The sequence below is a fragment of the Dermacentor albipictus genome, chromosome 1 (assembly GCF_038994185.2).
Source record: "Dermacentor albipictus isolate Rhodes 1998 colony chromosome 1, USDA_Dalb.pri_finalv2, whole genome shotgun sequence".
Lineage (NCBI taxonomy): Eukaryota > Metazoa > Arthropoda > Arachnida > Ixodida > Ixodidae > Dermacentor > Dermacentor albipictus.
The window spans coordinates 90,630,826-90,652,253 of NC_091821.1; the positions used below are offsets into that span (position 1 = coordinate 90,630,826).

A 21,428-nucleotide genomic window follows, 5' to 3' on the forward strand; every position below is an offset into this window, starting at 1 on the left:
TCACAGCGAATCTCAAACTTGGTAAATTCAAGTTGGTCCCTGAACTTGTCCGCTGCCCTTACTACTGCAAGCCACGTCCACTCCTAGACAGCATAATGGCTTTCTGCGGGTGTAAGAACACTGCTAATGAAGGAACAGGCTGAAAGGTCCGTGAGTGGATGCGCTGTCAGTTAAAAGTGGGGGATGAAGTTCTATATACAGTAGAACCTGGTTGGTACATTCCCGTTAAGTATGTTTTGCCGGTGCCAACATTCACAATTGAGAACACAAAAAATGACCCAATAGAGTTATGCTCATTTTTTACTGGTTTATACGTTCCCGGAAAACCAGATTTTTTAGCACCAAAGTTCAGTATGCCACCAAACTGTGATCATATGATACGTTTTCCAGCGGCTAGATCCCATGTAAACAAGAAAATGTGCGAGGTGTGTGCGATCGAGAACAGTATATAGCTGCCCACCGCGACAGCTTCACTGCCAAATTCGCTTGCCCATCTCACGTGAAAACAGTGGCATGTACTCAGTTTTTCATTTCGGTACCAGCAAATCTCCGCGGTCGTCGCACGTGTCATTCACAGCTATCACTGCCAATCCTGTTGCGATAAGCATCTTCCCCTATCTTTTTCACAGCACGTGGCGCTGTTTGAAGCCGAGCGCATACTTTTCAGATTCAGATTCAAATGGTTTATTTTTCCTACATTTTTTTTTCTTGAACAGACGATAACCGAAACACACCGCTGTTCCCTGCTGCAGACTGCGATTGTACACATTTGCCGTCCTTTAAATCCCATCTGATCAAGAAAAGGCACGAGGCACGCACACTCAAGCACAGGATATAGCCGCCCGTCTCACATGAAAACAATGGCATGCACAGTTTCTTATTCCAGCACCAGCAAATCTCCACCCGGGTCATCGCTCACCGCATTCATAGCTTTCACCACCAAACCTATTGCGATAAGCTTCTTCACCTATCTGTTTTTACAGCACGTGGGGCGTAGTTTCATTGGTAGCGTACTGCATGCTTTTAGTAGACGATAATCCAAATGCATCGCTGTTCCCTGCTGCAGGCGGCACGATGTGGGCATCACGTGTCGCTTCGGCAGCATCCGGCGCTGCCCACCAGCTGGACTTTCTTTCGGTTTCCCGTCCCTCTCCTAAAATACCACGCAACAGGAAAACAACAAAACGCGTCTCATGCCACAACGATCCACGTGACGCTTCATGTTACGTAGATGTCAACAATAGTTGAGTCTGTCAAACTTTTTTAGTTACTTCGTATTGTACATTTTCCTGGTTAGTACGTTTTTTCTCTGTTCTTTTCTTCAAGAACATCTGAATGAGGTTCTAAGGTAATAGCCAGCAAGCTCCAGGAAGGCCTGCAACTGCTTAATTGTGCTGGGTCTTGGGTAATCTAGCTCTGCACGCACATTTTGTTCATATGGTCTGCACTGCCCAGCTGAGACGATGTGACCCAAAAACTTAAGGGACTGACGGCACACTTGTATTTTGTCCAGATTATAAGACCAGCACCTTTAATACGTTGCAGTACTTTCCCCACCTGCACAATGTGCTTCTCAAGCGTCTCCGAGTTGTCTAGAACATCATCTAAAAATGCAACAGTGAAGTGGTGAGTGATTCCCTGTAGCATTCAGTCCTTCAAGGTTTGAAAAGTTGCCGGGCCACCTGCCACACCAAAAGGCATCCCGGCACATTCAAACATACCCTGATGGCAAATGAAGGCCGTTTTCATAATATTGGCATTGCAAACAGGAATCTGGAACAACCTTTGGGAGAGATTGAAGCTTGAAAACCACTGAGTTTGGGCAAATTGTGCTAGCAGTCAGTCCGTTGGAGGCATCAGGTTGGCAGGCAGCTGAGTTCAGTCATTCAGTGGTCAGTAGCCTACAGTGAGCTGGTAGCCTCCAGACTTCTTAGCAACGAGCACTGGGGCGCTAGTCCAAGGGCTGCTGCTTCGCCTTATGAGACCCTGCTCTAGGATGTCATGTACGCAGCCTTCAATGATTTTCTGCTTCTTCCCATTCACTGGATGGAGCTTGCATCAGACAGGCACACTATCCCTGTGTCTATGCAATGCTGAGTGAGGGCGGTGCACCCAGGAATTGTAGTGAACCAAGGGCTGAAGTCGCCAAGCACTTCCTTCATGCTTGGTTGTAGTTTTGTTGCTACAGCGCAGTGCTTGCCCTCTTCGGTCGGAATGTTACTCCCTATGGCAGGAGCTGCAAGAACCTCTTCAAAGAGGATGTGCAAGTGTTAAGACTCTCAATCTTCTTCTATTGCGAGCACTGTGGGTGGACCCTTGCCACACTTAGCGAATGGCACAATGCATAGCAGGTCGGTGCCAGTAGTCCATCTTCCTAGTGCTGCATGTATAGAGATGCCTGTTGCATTCAAAAAGTCCCTGCCAAGAACAAGGTCCTGACATAGGTCTAGCACACACAGGAAGCACTGGTTGCAGTTGCTCGTAGCCCACTGGATGTTGCACTTTAGGGATGTAGTAGACTGGGATTAACCTCTACCAGGCAGAGTGCATGCACCTGTGTCCTGAGCTTTGCAACCGTCTCCCTTGCTACCTTTACCCCCGGCATTCTAAGTAAGCTCATGCTTGAGCCTGTATCCAGTAGAGCTTGTAATGTAGCCTTCTCGATCTGCACCTCCAGGAGGGGCTCCTTCCTGCCGGCTGAAACCACTACCTGCATTGCAGTCACATAGATGCTTGCCGAGGTGGCACCTAACACCTCCCCTTTCCTGAATGCTGTGATCGGAAATGCCTGATTCTGTTCCATTCGTAGCCATGGGGCGGGCTGGTACGCTGACCTGTTGGGCAATCGCGAGCTATGTGACCCACGCTTCCGGAGTGACGGCAGGTAAATCCCTCGGGGTCACGCTATTGGTATCCCTGTGAGGCTGCTGCAAGTGCAAGAGGTGGCCTTATAGCATGTGTGTTCAGTCTGTGCAGCTGGTCTTGATGGTAGGATGGCTGTATCACCGCTGGATGCAACGGCCAGTAGGATGCCACCGGTAGAGCCTGAAACGGGATGATAGCCGCAGCTGTCAACACTCGGGGCTGCACTCCAAGCAGGCCAGTCACGTTCACAGCTGACTGGAAGGCAAGGTCCCTCATCACTTGTTCTGTCAGAGGCGGAGGCACCTTGTACTACAACCACCTCCGAGCACGCTCCATGAGGCTGTCAGCTGCCTTAGCCAACTCCGCGATATTGGCAAACTGTTTGCTTTTTCAGCATCCTGTGGTCCACCTTTTCCAATTTTGAAGCTTTGCCGCTGATCCGGTCATAATAGGCTGCAATTGCGTAAATTCTTTAAAATTTTTTTCTAGGTGCTGCGTACGGAGCTCAAGTTTGTTTCAACTGGTGCATCACGTCAGTTGAGAATTCCACAATGAAGGCCACAGTAAGTTATTCCCACTTCGCAAACGTGGTCATGAAGCGCCACCACAACTTCGCGCTGCCCTACAGAGTGGCAGGCACAATGTGGGTGAGCCTTTTGTCAGCGGCGAAACCAGTGACCAAACAGAGCTTCTCCAGCCTGTCCAAAATCTCCTCGTAGGACTAGATGTTATTGAATCCAATGAATTTTGGGAGCCGACTTCCACCGGAGCGGCATCACCTGACAGTGGAACCGCCGCCGCTGCTGTCACAGAGCCTGCTGGCACCAATCAAGGAACATTTCAGCCATAGTTGGCCGCCCATTGTCATTGCTGCAGCAGTCGTCATCTTCATCCTCACTGCTCAAAACATCAGGCTGTGGTGTGGAAACTTTCTCTACAATGTCCTCCACAGTACACAAACCGCAGGTCACAAGATCATTGGCTGCGGTGACAAAATCGTCCTCGGTGAATTCAACTCTGAGCTCGTTCCAATCTTCAGTTGCTACTACTGGCTCCTGCAGATTCTCTTCTGGTGGCTTGCCAAAGCCACGTTTCGTAGAATGATTATCTATGGTCGTCGGTGAGCCGTGGTCCCAGCTAATTGCGATGAAATGTATTGTCTCTAGGGTGCTGATGTTCAGTTCCTTGTCTTTCCATTCCAACTTGGCCAATCAACGACACACCAAGAGACTTGCAAAATAATACTTGCCATTCCGAATAATATCCGCATCCAGCGGTTGTAAATGGCTTGTCGTATGTGGGGGCAAAAAAAGCTTTGTGTTTTGTAGGGTGACATGTTTTTGGTGGATGGCACATTGATCCGAGACCAAACAGATATTTCTGTTTTTACTGCCCATTTTGCAGTCAAGGTAGGTAAAAGAATCTGTGGACAAGGCAGAAGTCATCCAGGACTTGGCTAACCTTGTAAATGCAAGACAAATGGCCTGTCAGTTTGAAGCAGTTGGGCTTCTGGTGGCGGTCAGTGATGTTAGCTGTACCTTTCTGATCTGTCATGATGGCCACAATCAAAAATGTAATCCATTGCCTACTTTTTTGGAGCCTTGGCACATTTCACCTTTAAAACAGAGCCTCTTCTCTGGCCACAATTTGTAGAATAGACCAGCTTCATTCACATTAAACATCACATGGTTGGTATCCAGTGATGAGTGAAGGCAGGGTTGTCCCCATCCAATCATTCATGGCGGCCTCGTCCTCTTTTTTTTTTCTTCGCAGCTTACATTCTTGTAAATGACCCACCATAGTTACTTAGCGATTTTGGCATTATGCTGCTAAGCACTAGTTTGCGGGATCAAATCTCGGCCGCGGCAGCCGAATTTTGTTGTGGGTGAAATGCAAAAACGGCTGTGTACTGTGCATTGGGTGCACCTCAAAGAACCCCAGCTGGTCAAAATTAATTCGGAGTCCCCCACTACAGCATGCCTCATAGTCAGATTGTGGTTTTGGCACGTAAATCCCACGGTTTGATTTTCTTGTAAACGAGGCCATGCCTCACCTTAAATTTTTGGATCCAACCCCCGTTCTTCACGTCAAGCGACAGTACGATGTTGTCGGCTGTCTCACAGAGCACCTTGTCGTCAGCGTTCACTCCAGCAGCCCCTAGGGAGTCCAAAATATTGGATGATGACTGTACAACTGACCAAGAGGATGTTTCAAATGGTCTGTTGGGCGAACACGCATCGGAAGGAGAACGAGAACAGAAATGACCTATGCACTAAGAAATGAACAGGAAACGAAGCGTGCCACCGCTTCTTAGGAGCTTGAGCTCAAAAAACAAAGTGTTGGCTAACACAGAGATGCAGGTGTCCCTAATAAAAACCAAAATAAACTTTTTAAAGGGCCCCTCACCAGGTCTGGCCATTTTGAGCTGACAAGCGCAGAGCATACAATGCACACTAACGATCATGTTTACAATAAATGAAACACTATGCGCCGCGGAAAGGTTTGAAATTTCAATCCGAACGCTGTTTTCTCTTTCCCTCGTGGCAACTGCACTCCAAGCTGGACAGTGACGTAGCCATGTCCCTGCGCCGACGTACTTGGGTCTGCAGTGTGACATCGCTCGTGGTGACACACGACTTCATGTATTATTCAAGACAACGTCTGTTATTTGTGTGATCTGTTACTTGAATTGACGAATGGAAGTTTAGAGAAATAATAAAACTCACAAACAGAATGTCTGTGTGTTTTTTGTTTTACTTCACACTGAAGCAAGAGGGATGTACTTCCGCTTCGTCTGCTCGTTCCCATGGTCGTGCAGTCACGTGCGCAGGTACCGAAACTATGCCATTTTCTACCATGTTCCAGCACATGATCATGCTCTGCGATCTGCGTGTTCTGCTTCAGTATTTGTGTAGCGCTGAATTATACCGCGTCATGTGTTCTTGTGGCTCACAAAATCGTGCACTGTGCGAAACCAGACAATCACAAGAGCTCACACTCGACGCCGTCAGTGGAAGTGCGCCCCACCGCAAGAAAAGTGAGGAAAAAAAATGAAAGTAGGGCCCGTGACGTACGTGTCATGCAATCCTTGAGCTCCGGTATGGGAGAACGCAGGGAAGGAGTTTAACTTGTGAATGCTAGACGGGGCAAGTGGAGTGTGTGTCTATGTTTGCGATGAAGCTTGCCCCCCTGAAGTCATGGGTTTGCGGCACTGAAATATTTCTATCTTGACTATTAATGAGCTGATTTGAAAATTTTTTGCGGCAGAACTCTTTAGGTCTGCCGCAGTTCTCCGCTTTACAAGAAACTGCGGGGATGGCAAAATTATCGGGCTACGTATCATTTAGTACAGATGTTGGAAGATCCGGGGTAACCACCCTGGTCAGGAGGAACTTGGCAGTCGTTAAGCACGACACGGAGGTTATCAACGTAGACCACGTCCTTGTTGAACTCATTCCAGCAAAAAAGAAAGAAGGCAGCCTCTTTGTTCTCAATATCTATAGCAGCCTGAAACAAAGGAAGGCCCGATTTGGACCTCTTCTCCAAAACTCTGCGTATTGCCAACAGGCAAGCTTTGGTAGTGGTGGGAGACTTTAACGCCCAACACGCTGCCTGGGGGTACAGAAAAGAAGGAGTTAAAGGAAGGCAACTCTGGCTGGATGCACAGCAAGAGGGGCTCACCTTAATGACCGACCCCCAAACCCCCACTAGAACGGGAGTGTCAGCGTAGACACCTCACCTGACCTCACATTTGTCAAAAACGTGGGAGATGCAACCTGGGTTAATACCCAGGAAAACCTAGGTAGTGATCACTTTATTCTCGAAACAGTGGTGAGCGCAGGCCCTGCCAGGAGAAAAGGCAGAAACCAGCTAATTGTTGAATGGGATGCCTTTCGTGAAATAAGAAGCGAGACGGCAGTGAGTGAGATAAGGGATGTTGATGAATGGGCTAAGAAACTGGGCCAGGACGTTAAGAACGCCACCAAGGAGATAACGGAGGACTCTGCGCTGGAGATAGGGGACAGCCACCTCCTCCATATGTGGGAAGCTAAGCTCAGCATGGAAAAACGGCTCATGAGGCAAAGGTGGAACCGCAATCTCAGGAGACGGATCGCTAGGCTCAATAAAAATATAGAAGATTACGCGCTCAAACTAACCAGGCAGAACTGGGAGTCCACCTGCAATAGGATGGACGGAAATATAGGCCTAGCTAGGACATGGAATCTTCTCCGCTACCTGCTGGATCCACAGGGCTGCAAAACAGCGCAGCGACAGAACCTTAAAAAAATTCTTCACTTGTACGAAGGTACAGAGGTAGATCTAATGAAGGACATACAGGGGAGATACATAGGGGACACTAGCAAAGAACCCCTACCTAACTATGAAGGCGTAGGCAACTCCAGCCTAGACGAACCCATCAGCGAGGCGGAGGTCCGGGCGGAGATTGCCAAGCTCAAAAACAAATCAGCTTCAGGCACGGATGGCGTTAGCAATAAAATGCTTCGCAATCTAGACGATAACTCTATAACTGCATTAACTAACTTTATGCAGAAGTGCTGGGAAGAGGGTAAACTACCAAATCAGTGGAAAACCGCTAAGGTGGTGATGATCCCAAAACCAGGCAAGAAACTCCAGATAGAGAACTTAAGACCTATCTCTGTAACCTCTTGTGCAGGCAAGCTTTTGGAGCACATTATTCAAACGCGGCTCAATAACTACATGGAGGATAATGACCTCTATCCGCATTTGATGGTGGGCTTTAGGCCCAGGCTCTCCACCCAGGACGTGATGCTGCAACTAAAACACCAAATCATCGATGCGGAAAGGAGGAACGCAAAGGCAATCCTAGGGCTTGACCTAGCGAAGGCCTTTGGTAACGTCACACATAAAGCCATTCTTGAGAACCTTCAGGACTTGGGAGTAGGCGAACGAACCTACAATTACATTAGGGACTTCTTGTCACACCAAGAAGCAAAAATACAGATTGGAGAATGCCAATCAGATGACATTAAATTAGGCAGCAAAGGGACCCCACAGGGCTCTGTGCTCTCGCCCTTTCTTTTCAATGTGGCCATGATCAAACTTCCTGCAAGACTGGAGGCTATTGAAGGACTAAACCACAGCATGTACGCTGATGACATCACATTGTGGATCGCTAGAGCCGGCGATGCCCAAATAGAGGAGACCCTCCAAAGGGCTATCCAGGCAGTTGAAGGTTACGTCGGACCTAGGGGACTTAAATGTTCACCGCAAAAATCGGAACAGCTTCTATACCAGCCGAAAAGCAGAGCCAGTAAGGAGGAACCGCAAATCTCCCTCACAGCTGGGGGGATCCCCATTCCAAAAGGGGGCAAGATCAGAGTTCTGGGACTTTTGATTCAGGCCAACAGCTTTAATGGCGAAACAATAAGGAAACTAGATGGCTGCACACTGCAGACCATGAGGCTGATCCGCAGGATTGCCAAAACAGGCAGTCAGGGATGAGAGAAGTGAATCTAGTTAGGCTAGTCCAGGCCTTTGTTATAGGTAGAATAGCTTATGTTGCTCCCTTCCTCAGTTTTAGGTCATTCGAAAAGAAGAAGATTGAGGACATCATATGTAAAAGTATAAAACAGGCGCTGGGGCTTCCCATCCGCACTGCAAATGAAAAGCTTTTAGCTCTAGGGCTCCACAACACTCTTGAGGAGATTATTGAAGCAGTGAGGATCTCGCAGTATGAGAGGCTTGCGGGAAGCCCTATGGGCAGGAAAATCCTGGCTAGGCTAGGCATAAACTATGAGGGGAAGGAAGGCATCAAAGTCGACCTGCCGCGAAGCGTGCGGAACCGACTCATAATCCCACCACTACCTCAAAACATGCACCCAATCCATCACAAGGAACGCAGAGAGAAACGGGCCGAGGCTTTTGAGAAGTGTTTCAAAAACTCAAAGAACGTGCTCTAGGTTGATGCTGCAGACTATGGCAATGGCCGCATGGCCCTAGCTGTAGCGAGCGCTGAAACTAGATTGATAGCCAGTGGCACAGTTCTAACGGATTGCTCTCAGATTGGAGAAGAATCTGCCATAGCACTTGCAATTGCAAGTACTTCAGCCAAAATTATAGTCAGCGACTCTAAGGTTGCGGTGATGAACTTTGCCAGAGGCAGAATTTCTCCAGAGGCGAGCAGAATCCTGCAGACCTGTAGAGATAGCAGGAAAATTGAAATAATCTGGGCACCTGCGCACGCCTCCCTCGCTGGGAACGAGGCAGCCCACGAATTAGCTCGAGGACGTACATTCCGAGCTGGTGGGCTAGCCGAAGGCTTATGGGGCGGGACCGCTGAGTGTGTTACAGAGAGATCACACAACACTACAGACTAGGGCGGGTTACATATCCTCCGGCTGATATATCCTTAAACAAGAGCCAGGCCTCCACTTGGCGTCGCCTGCAAACCAACTCGTTTCCAAGCCCAGTGTCGTGCAGCCTCTACTACCCGGGTCAGTACTCCAGCCAGTGCAAGCTATGTAAAGCCAGGGCTAATCTTAATCACATTCTGTGGGAATGCCCACAGGCTCCCTCTGAGGGAAGAATAAAGTCTTTAGAACAATGGGAGACCTTATTACTCAGCTCCAGTCCGGAAATTCAACTGAAGGCCGTCCGACTGGCTGAAATTGCCACTAGGGTCCAAGGACTCCTGGCCGTCATCTAGGTGGGAAGGCTTAAAGCCTTCCCTACATCTGTTGGACAAATAAAGTTTTACAATCCAATCCTTAGAGAACTCCTTAGAACAGTTCTCCTTAGAGAACATGTAAAAACTTTCAGCATATAACCAAAATTTGCTATGGGGTCTGTTGAGGGGCCCTTTAAAGCAGTAAAACTCAACACTGAGGCATTGTGCACTGGCTGTGAGAGTATGTCAGGACAGTTGAGGTTACCAGCTGTTAAGAGAGATTCTCAATTGTGACAAAATTCGGGTCTCACACCAATGAGCTTGCTATCAGTTGATAGAAATAGCTCATCTTCCAAAATATTTGCTTCTGTATGCATCTCCTTTTTGTTCCTATTTGGAGAATTTTCAGCAATGATTTTTTTTTTCGATGATATATTTTTTTGCTGTGCATTTTACTAACCCCCTCCCCTCCCTTCTGTTTTCATTTTGAATAAAATGAGCACTACTTTTTACTATTCAAACTGAATTAAGTCATTTTTTTGTTTTAACATGCTTACTAGAGAGTGACACCATCAGGCGACATGGTGTCAGCTCGTCTTGACATAAAACAAAGTTTTGTGTCACTCGGGGAATTTTGCAAAGGCACTCAGGGAATTTGGAAATGTCAACTTGGTGGTCACCCTGTTTTTGCCTCTTTAACATTGACACTGACGCATTTGACATTTTTATTACTTGGTCATGTTGACCGACTATCGTAGGCGGGGTGGACATTGCCAATCCTAAATCCTTCCTTGACAAGGTTAGTCCGTTTCCTCTTCGGACCTTTGTCTATTTTCTGCAGAATTTTTCGCTTCTCCTTGAATGACAGAGGCTCTTGCTTTTGCGACATGATGGTGATGAACAATGGAAATGGCTCCTTCCGATTACTGGGCAAACCAAATTATACAAAAAAAAACGTGGTTCGCTTGATGAATGAACAGCATGCAAAAGCGTGATGTGGGCTACAGAAGGGGAGCGAATAGCTAGCCAAATGAGGTCACAAAAAAAATGAATCCGAGGTCAGCCCAACAATGCATGTACAGAAGCGCACACCTGTGCTCACCCCACAGAGAACAAACTGGCGGGCCATAGAAAGCTGGCTGGCTGGCTGACATCGTGCTCTTTCGTGCTTCCTACCTTCCAACCCTCTGTGTGCTCCGAGCATGGTCTTTTCTGCTGAACAGTGGGACCACTGAGGGTTTGCGCAACCACGTGACATAGCCGGTTATGTGGCAAATTCGGCTGATTGGCATCCCACTGCGCCAGATGCTCTGCTGACTCTGCTGCCACTGTGACTGTGGCTTGAAGGTTCGTGTGATCCACAGCAGTGCAGTAACATGTTTGGAACAGCCTTTGTTTTGCACATTGTATGCAATGTATTTCAACCAGGGGATATTACGGGTTCATACCACACCGAAAGTTGTACCAGCTGTTATCTCCCAAAATATATTTTTTGCTTAGGGCTTGCTCAGACTCGCACTCGCCATAATTCTACTCAGCCGGGCTGAATCAGACTCAGACTCACGTAGTTGCAAAAAAAATTATGCAGATCGTGCACGAATCCTGAAATTATGTGAAGCAAAGCTTTGTTGAGGCGGGGAGAGAGAGTCTTACGAGTCAGTAAGACAAACAACTATTTATAGGTTATATTTACAACAGCGGTTGCAGTGCTGACCGCTTAGATTCACAGCGCGAGCCCAGTTCGTTCTTCCTCCTCTTTTTTCGAGTGATGGCACCCACGCACCTTGTTCAAACAATCAAATGCCATACGCGTGTAGCAATATATTGAGGAAACCACAGGGTATGCACAGGTCCTTGAAATTCAAAGTTGCGTTTTCAAGGCCTTGAAAGTCCTGGAATTTCTTTTGCGTCATTGAAAACCCTTGAATTCTCGGAGTTTTCACGGGGCCCAATTGTGCTACTCGCATTTTATGTTGGCTGAGTGCGCTCCCAGCAAACATCATTGCTTACCGCTTTACGCAAGCGCACGTCCACCACCCAATATTTTTTTTTCATCTGGCTTGCTTCTACTTCATGGTTGGCCAAAAGTCACAAGTTGCTCGTCACAATGAGGCTAGAGCATCTCGACCTCTTCAAAGAAAAGAGAAGTTGTGCCACCATGCTTATTTGTAACGAAAATGCAGTTACATGAATCGAACATGAATGTTAAAGGCTGACCCACATGGAGCAAACTTTCCTGACAAAATTTCAGCAGCAAGCACTGACACGGCGACACGGCAGCGTGCCTTTGTCATGCTACACACGCACACAAGGGAAAGCAGGTGGCCGCCGCCACCACCATAATTTCAACTGGAAGTCGGATGCAATCGAACCCTGATTAATCCGCACTGCCCAGCTGCGTTCGCCGCTTCTGCCAGCAGCAATATCAAGCCCGGCTTGACCAACAGCACACAGCTATGTTTTCGCCGCCAACCTCTGGGAGGACACTGCCAGGCGACCGGCCGCCACTTTCTTGCTGGAATATCGCTCCATGTGGGTAGGCCTTGACTGTAATTTAGCACGAGGGCGAATCAGAAGGTGTTTGTCTGTATTTTTTTTAGCCAAATTACAGCTGTAAATGTGAAGTCAACATATCCATTCCCAGCTGTGCACCTTTATTAGACTGGCCTGGCCTTATCTGCCGGCAGCTCCACAGCACGGCGCAGCTGTCAGTTGTTGAAGATGGTAGTTGTGCTTCACAAGTCCACTGCGTACGAGCAACAGTGTGTGATTAGTTTCCTATCAAGCAAGGGACGAATACTCCTCGAATTCCACAGGGAAATGCAGCCCATGTATGGGGAAAGGTGCCTCACTTTGAGAACTGTGAGGTGGTGCTGTGAGTTTGCAAAAGGCGGTGAAGTCTTGCATGACAATGAGTGTTCGGGGAGGCCATTGCTGTCACAGGGGCATCTCAAATTTAGTGCTGCGAGGGGGCAAATGTCTGAACCGGTGTGGGGACTGTGTGGAAAAATAGTGTAAGGTACGTAGAATAGCATGTATATTTGCAATTACCTGTATTTACCATGTTTTAGCTAATAAAAAATAGGGGCAAAGACTTTCCGAGTCGCCCTCATTGTATTTCACTTTTTCTTTTGGCTTCACCTTGAGCTGGATTTATTGGCAACCCACTAAATAAAAGTACAGCCTCATAGCCTGAGCGTTATCTGTTGGCCACATTGTGCTTTGTTTATATCTGGTCCATGCCCACTCCAGGGCCGTCGATGCTTTGTTTGCTTTCTTTTTCCCATGTGTCGGTTGTGGTGCGCATAGTGATCGGGTGATCCGGGCATGCAGGTGGCATAGTTCAGAATAATACCTGGGAAATGTAAGTTCCAAAGCATTTGGCTCAGCAACGACGATCATAAGCTTTAGGTTGTGCCGAATGCGTCAGACCTCCACCACCCAAAATGCAGAAAGACGTTCGACATTGCTTCTATGGATGAATCGGCTCTCAGAAGCCACGCAAAAAGTACAAAGCACTGCGGAATAATGCAAATGGCAGCTGGAACCTCTACGAAGAACTACCTGGCGGCAAGTACTAGCAAGTGGTCCACTGGCTTGGCTCCATCGCAGGTCACCAGTCTAAATAGTACTTGCAAGTCACACGAGGTGGTTACCAGTGCAGAAATTCTGTGGACAATAAAAGTGATTACCTCCCACTACTCGTACAGATGGTCGGCATAAACTGGTGACTTGTTCAAGTGGATGTTTCCCAACAGCAACGTGGCTGAATCATTTTCCTGCTGTTGCGGTTCAGTTCCATTACGAGCAAAAGTAATCTTTCTTTCCGGTTTTCGGTCCAGTTCCTGTTTGTGTTTCATTGATGCCCAAAACATGATTGTCATTGAAAGAGCTTTGCTTCTTTGGAATGACGTAATTAAATGTGGAGTCTGCAAGGAGTAAGCAGGTAAGCTTACCAAAGTGTGCATCCTTTGAATATGTGTACAGTGGAACCCCGGTTATACGTCCTCCGGTTTTGCGTCGACCTGAGTTTTACGATGGATTAGCGCAGTCCCGGCGAAGTCCCCATAGAAGCAATCCATTTAAAACCTCGGTTATCCGAAGCAATTCTACGCCTGACCCGCGTTATACGACGACCCTCGCAAAGCACTTTTGTTTCTCTATCCCCCACCAGCAGCCGCCTGTGACACTCGCTGTGCTGAAATAGCGCCTCTTCTTCTTCACAATCAATTTCTCCTTCTATTCTTGGTGGCGTCGCCTCTTGTTGCGTTGGGGAAGCGTTTCTCTCCCCCCCACCAGCAGCCGCCCGCCATGCTGAAATAGCACCTTTTCTTCTCCACAATCACTTTCTCCCTCTCTTCGCGGCAACGTCGCCTCTCGTCGCGCTGGGGAAGCGTTTCTCTCCTTCCAGTTTCCCAGCAGCAGATTGCCTACAAGGTAGTGCGGAGAGGCGTAGGTATAGTACGTGTTCTTCATCGTAATCCTAGCGACCAGCGTTTAGCGGACGTTTTGAGTTGTGTGGAGCAACGCGACGCACAATGTCCCGAAAGTAGACAGTTCTGTCGCTCGGCGATAAGCTGAATATTATCGAGAAAGCGGAAAAGCAGCATGGAGCCACGAAAGACAGCATTGCCCGAGACCTTAAGATACCCAAATCTCCGGCATCTTTAAGTGCATCAAGCAAGGGTACAGGAAGCGGTTAGTACAGCGTCGGCTGGTGGCTATGCAGCGCAGAGAGTCAGGAAAAAAAGATCACTGTGCTCGACACCATGCATTTTATTGCCAGTTCGTGGAACGCAGTGTCGCGAAGCACAATCACTAACTTGTACAAGCACTGTGGCTTTAAAGGGACACTAAAGCAAAACAATAAATCAGTTTAGACTAATAAAGCATTGTTTGAGAACCCTGCAGGCAGTCATTTAAAAAAAATAGTTTGATTATTAGATGAGAAAATGAAGGTCCAAGTACAGTAAAAGCTCGTTAATTCGAACCGCAAGGGGAAGCTGCTTCAGTTCGAATTAACGAAAGTTCGAACTAACGAAAGTGAAGGAGAGCAACAGTACACTGCGATTTGGAAGCTGTAGGGCATGTCAGAAATTTGGCGTGTCAGAAAGTGATGGCGTGTGCCGCGGACACACGCCATCTTCAAGTCGAAGCTCTGGGTCCGACTGTGCCACACCACCGATGTCCACCAAAACGAACGTTAGCCGAGGTTTAACACCATCACAATGAATCGCGGCGGCCGATACCTCCTAAGCTGAAAACAGAGGTGCACAACCGATGAATACTGCCGAGACAAAGACCCTGAACATGTGAAGGTGGCGAAGGCCCCGATTCGTTGGTTCTTGATTGCAAGCGCAGCTGCGACGTACTTGGTTCACTGTGTTTTGGTGCTTGCTGTGCCATCTCCGCACAACATTAGCAGCTGTACAAGATTTGCAAAGCCTCCGAGATTCGCAACGGGCAAGAAGTCTTGGAGGTTACGTAGAACGGAGATGCGGCAGCCGCCGCTGCCTTCTGGCTGACCCCGCGTCGGTTAGATTTTTTTTCCGATTTTGCCTTCTCTCGCCGTTCTCTCCGTTTCGGAGGCAATACAGCCTTGTGTGTAGGCAGTAGGCGTGTTTCTCTGGCCGTGTGCCAGGCGAGCGTAGTTCGAATTATCCGTGAGGGAACCTTCTCGCGTTCGAATTAACGGACTTTTTCATACATAGACTTCTATGGAGCTTGGCCGGACCAAATCGTACAGTTCGAATTATCCATAAATTCGAATTATTGAAGTTCGAATTAACGAGCTTTCACTGTATCAGTATTTGAATTTCGCGCCGAAAGCCCAGCGCCAGTACGTCAGCGTGACGTCAGGGATTCCAAAGTATGTTTTCGCATTTGGGCCGCGTTGGCTGATTAAAGGTTCCCGAAACTTGCCATGTTTAATATTGGGTTCCTTTAGAACACAATGTAGTCAATCTGTACCGCTATGTATAATTAGTAGGCCCTAGAAGATGCCATCAAAATCCAAGACGTCACAGCCCCCAGGTCTGGGAACTTAAGTATATGTCGCCACCCGTATTTCGTTCTTGCGCTTTTTCTGGCTTACAAAACATCTTATCGTTGTAAGAGTGGTGTTTTTGGTGTTGTAGAACGGTAATTTACTGATGCAGAAGAAACAATTTTTCACTTTAGTGTTCATTTAAGCAAGAGACTGCCTCCTCTTCTGGGGACGCAACAACTTCGATGCCGCTCGAGGCCGATGCAGGCTTCGCCGAGTACGTGGAGGCCGACAACAACGTTGTGATCTGCGGCGAGGTGTCGCTGGATGACGCCATCGAGGAGGTTTTGCCTAGTGCAGACACCGCTGCAACATCAGACGAGGGCAACGACGACGCCACAGATGTCGTGCCTGTGCCTACCACATTCGCTGAGGTGCTACGAAACATAGACTGCATCCGGAACTTCCTCTGTTCACGCGACGCTGCGGAGGACCTCCTTTTGGACATTGCCCAACTCGAGCAAAAGCTCTTGATTCACGGATCAAGCAAGGCCCAAAAGAAGCTTACCGACTTTCTTTAAAGTTCGCACTGGCTGGCGGGAATCACGGCAGTGGGCAGTGGAGTAAAGGTTCGTTTTAATAAAGCATGGTTGGTACCTGTACTGCAGCATTAATTCTTATAGCATCTACTTTTTTTGTAATTTGGGTTTCCAAGCCCTAGTATGTTAGTAGTTTACACTGAAGTTTCTCTTAAATCCGTCGCGCGAAATAAGTTGTATTTTTATAGGCATAATTTATGTTCTGATTTTACTACGCTTTTTTGCGGTCCAGAGAAAGTTGTATAATCGGGGTTCCACTGTACAGTTTTTGTCGCGGCCCCTTGACACTGGCAAAACTGATTGTCGCTCTCAGTGTTGCATTCTTCAGACACTCTTGAAAGACTATCAGTCTGATAAGCCAATGATCTTCTTTCTTGGTAGAGACCTTGAAAGTGTTGTGCGGAAGCTCCTTGCAAAATTCATGAAGGCTTCAGCGTTGTCTTCATTAGCAGGGGTTGGTGGTTTGCTCAGGGTAGATATTGATAATGTTTGAACCACACTCCACTTGAAAAAGTGGATATCAGTCCCAAATTTGGACAAGCACTGAAAGATTCAAGAGCAAGTGCAAAGGATACGTATCAATTCAGAATGGAGTGCAAACTATTTTTGGTAGCTGTGACCAAGGAAATACTGGAATGAAATTCCCTGAAGTAATCCATGGTTAGAAACCTGTCCTCTCTAGACCCCCGGCTCTTGTGCTCGAAGCCAGATCAGCCTGGTGGACATAAGGAAGGTGTTGGATATCTTGACCATGGCAGGAAGACTGAGTGAATCCCAACGGGAGTGTGTACTGGCAAAATACACTGAACTACTGCAAGAGTTAAAGCATGACCTTCACATTTTTTAGAAGAGCCTTAGCAGGCTAGATGAGTTTTTCGTGACGTCTTGAGCTTCAATCCCTAATAAAGAGAGCTGTGGAAAGCAGTCAGGCTGTTGCTTGTTTAGAGCCATGGGCAAGCAAGTATCGTGGTTCAACATCAACTGCCAGATCTCTGTAGAGAACCTGAAAGGTTTGTCATACATTTCGCAGCGTATGATATGTGATGCAGTGGACAGGGCAGGTGGCATTTTGAACGTTCCTGTCACAAAAGAACTCCGAATGGCCGTGTCCGGAGTGAGGCAGCAGTACGGTGCTCTCTTGGAATCGGAAAACAGTACGAAGAAAACTCAAAGTAGACAAAAAGCCGCATAATCATGAATGAAGTTGAAGGCATGCAGATGAAGGAAAAGAAGCTTGAGGCAGTTGTTGTCGATGCAACAGCCTCTGTAGATGGAAATGCAGAAAAGGCGGATACAACTAGGGACATCACACACGTAGTGAAATCAGCCTGAGAAAGACCATAAAAGCTAAGGTTTAAGAACTCAGCAGCATTAAGACACAAATAGAAAACAAACTGAAACCCCTGCCCTGAGCTTCAGAATTTCATCTACGTAGTCGAATAAAGCTGTGCATGTGATAAGTGAAATCACTTTCCTTTGTTCTGTGTAACGTGTGTAAACTACCGTAGTATTCTTTCGATTTTTTTAAAGGTCCTTAAAAACTCCTTGGAATTTTTTTCTGGGAAACCTCTTTGAACCCTGGGAAGTGCAGAGTGCCCTCTGGTGTGCTATTCTGCTCAGGGAGGAAGGAAAAAGGAGAAAAATAATGGACTGAGGAGTAATGATGCAGATAGGCATTAGGATGCAATCATAGTAGAATCTCAGTGATAAGATCACACCTGTTACAACTTCTCCAAAATTCCCAGCACAAGTCCATTAACCTACAGCATGCTAAATTTTGTATGTTGCAAACCGCTTTTCACGCTGTGGTGGATGATACAAACAATTGAGCCGCTGCACCATCCCTGGCAAAGCCAGCCCCAATGGGCCAGTTGTGCCAGGTACTGGATGTTGTCAGGCTAGCAGAGCGGCCTCACCAATGCATCGGTCACATTACTGTTGCCTAGACGACCTACGTCACTCTGCCTGGACTCTGACCCCTCCCCCCCCTTTCCTCAAATAAAAAAAGAAAGAAAGAAAAACTTTTGCTTGCTGCAGGACCATGCAACTGGTCGGCCATTCTCAAACACCTTGCAACTTTATCAGGAGCCTGCAATCGCACACGACAGAGTCTTGCTGCGTCAGCAGGATTGGTGGCATGCACTTTCCTTGGCAGCCTTATCTCTGTATTTCATGCCTTCTGTTGTTTTCGGCACTTGATGACAATTCAAAACTTTTCTACCTTTGCACCCACATCACTACATCAAAGCTACTTTGTATCACATGATACAAAGTAGCTTTGCCACTGCAACGAAAACAAATTTGCTTATCTATTATAAATTACCTTATAAATCATGTCCTTATCACCATCAGGCAGCAGCTAGGATGCAGCAATGAAAGAAACTAGAGATAATCAGGCACATCTTAATATGGCAGCCTCAGAACATGCAAACTGCACAGCTCGCTGCTGCCGAAATGTGCACGAAACAAGTACCCCAGTGATTCAAATTCCCTTTAGCCAATAGGAGTGCTCTCTGCGCACCAGGTGACTGTCGCAATGAATTGTGATGCTAATTTTCCCTCTTCGTGCTCGCTTTTGTTACTTTTATTTCTGCATGGAGAAATAAAGCACCACGGCTATCTGAATCTGATCTCTCATGTTTACGGTGTTACCAAGATAGCGGTGCTCCATCAACAGACGGAAAGCCATGCTTGCACGATCAGCAGCGTGATAGTGCCTCCTGAAGCCCTATTTTCTTCCTGATTTCGAAGACAACACACTAATCAAATACAATTTTCTCAACTTCTGCAGTGGATTTCTTCCAAATATTTTGTCATGAGATAAAGATAGTCTTATGATTACGGGGGAAAAATTAAAAATGTAGAAATTTTGATCAAGTTGACCATTTCATTGCTGTGTTCTCCCGAATATTTCTATACAATTTTTCGGTGATATAAATTTTTGCCTGTGACAACTAAATATTCTAAGAGAGCCTTGATGGCACACTTCATTGATATATTCAGCCAAGGGCTCAGTAACACTTCACTGAACAGCCTGTTGTTAATTGGCACAAATGAAGGGATCAGTGCCTGCCATTCACAATCGTACTGTGGACAAGCAACAAGTATATCTGATCCACTGTCTCAGGTACTTTGAAATTACCATAGTCTGGTGAGTCCGCTCATCAGATGCTATGCAAATATTGTCTTGTTAATGCAACACCTATTCTGCCCCCTCGTTCTCCCTTCAGATGTAGTACGCTGAAAACCATACTTACAATGCTGCTACATCTAAAATGCATGAATGCAGAGCTGCAGAAAAAGTGGCCAACCTAAATCCAAAACTGTCTTTTTCTTTCAGTTTTGCTCTGGAGTGAAAAAAATTGTAACGTTGCGGTTCAGTTCTGTTACGAGCAAAAACAATCTTTCCGGTTTTCAGTCCAGTTCCTGTTCAATACCTTGCTTTTTAGCTCTTGATATGGCACTGCGCCTGTGGATTCTTGGTGGGGAGGCATTTCTTTTTCATTTAAAGCAGTCAGTGACTGCTGCTGATTGTGCATTACAGTTTGGGAGCCGTATTTTTGTTGGAACATACCTATGTAAGTGCATGCAGCAGCATTCTGAATTACTTTGATTTTGCTGGCTTTCTTATGGGTAATATTTTCTGACCAGCAAGATGCATTCATGGCTGTTCCTGCATCACCACAACAAAGTAGTACAGCGGGGGGAGAAAAAAGCAACAGTGGAAAGAAGACAAGTAGTATTACATGCTGGCATGCAAATCACTGTACCCTTTCCTTCAGTTTGCATGCACCACAGGCTGTGCAAGTGCTGTACTGCATTCATTAAGTTGTGTGGCACCGTGCATGTCATCGTCAAGAACTAGCACAGAAAAATTTAGTCTGATCAAGCTTCAACTGCTTAAGGAAATGAAAGTTGGGTCAGTTTATGGTAGCTCTTGGTGAGTACAATATAGGGTAACATCATTTAATAACCATTTAGGGTGGTTTTGAGTGATAATAATGTTTATATGAAATAAAAACTGCCCATAGTAAGTGTTTGACTGCACTAATGTAAACACTACTTTTCCTTTCATAAAAAGAAACACTTGAAGCATTTGGTGGACTCAATAGAACTGAAGAATCAAAAAGCTGTGGATAGTCTCTTTGAGAACTGCATTGCCTCAGCCAAAGGTAAATATCCTATAATTTAACACACACAATTACGAAGTATTGCCTATTGGATTCAACATTCCATTTCACACTATTCTGGACATGAGCCCAAAGCAAGGAGTTGGTGTATTATTATCAATGCTGTTGAACAAAAATTTTCTATGCAGATTGCAGAGAGATTTTGGCAAAGGTATTGATGGTGCTGCTACCACTGTGTTTTAGCTCTTTTTGATTGCTGCCTTGATATTTCACAAATAGATGCTCGAGAATGATTATTACTCCTGTGTTACACTCACTCAAAGACCAGTTAATAAGGTATCATTTGATATATTGCAATACATGTTGTAGTATTTCCTTAAATAAAAAATTAAGGCTGCTGAAAATGCTGAACAGTGTTAGAGCTAACTGAGCACTAACAAAATCCTCTTATCATTTGATAGAACATAGTTTCAGTTCGCAGATTGCTCGGTTGAGGGCGGCAGGGTACCCGAGCAACCTTCTTGTCTCAGTCTCGGAGAACTTGCGTAGTAAGTTAAGCACCAATCCTCACAGTATTGAGCCTCAGGTACATGTTCGAAGAAACAAAACAGCTGTTATCCCGTACATTCATGGGATCTCCCACAAACTTAAAAAACTAGGACAAAAAGCAGGTATCGATGTTGTTTTTCTGCTCCAAACAAACTTGCCCAGCTTTGTGTCAGAACTAACCCTGCTGCTAAGGAACGTAGGATTTGCAGTATTAATCATAGAAAAAAGCATACAGTTTGTTCGAAAGGTGTTGTGTACAAGATACCCCTGAAATGCAATCGGTCTTATATAGGGCAGACCGGTAGATGTCTCAATGTTAGGTTACAAGAACACAGCAATAAAGTGCGCAAAGGGCGAGAAGGTTTTCTAGGTGTTCATTGCACACAATGCGGCTGTATCCTGCTTTTTGAAGAAACCACCAACTTATCATTGAAGCAGTAGCGATTGCCAAAGGTGACTCAGTTAGTAAGCCGTCAATTGCATTAACAGATAAAGAACTAGTTTTTCTGAGGTTGCACATGCGCTCTCGTTCGTCTTAGGCGGCGGTCATGGTTCCTTTGAATGTTGAATGCATACTCATGTCGGTTTGATGCCTTGTGGGTGGCGCTTTTTTCTTGGTGTCTCAGTATATATGAGTGTTACTCAAAATG

The 21,428-nt window shown here is 46.4% G+C and overlaps 1 protein-coding gene across 4 annotated transcripts in view; it reads left to right on the forward strand.

Annotated features, from left to right (window-relative positions):
- The window catches only part of LOC135920797 (guanylate-binding protein 2-like), a 229,126-nt gene that overhangs the window by 149,228 nt on the left and 58,470 nt on the right, over positions 1-21,428 (forward strand). For all 4 annotated transcript variants that reach the window (XM_065455056.1, XM_065455057.1, XM_065455058.1 and 1 more), the window contains one exon: positions 20,181-20,271. In XM_065455056.1, the coding sequence (XP_065311128.1) occupies positions 20,181-20,271 (91 nt within the window). The remainder of the gene's footprint in view (positions 1-20,180; positions 20,272-21,428) is intronic.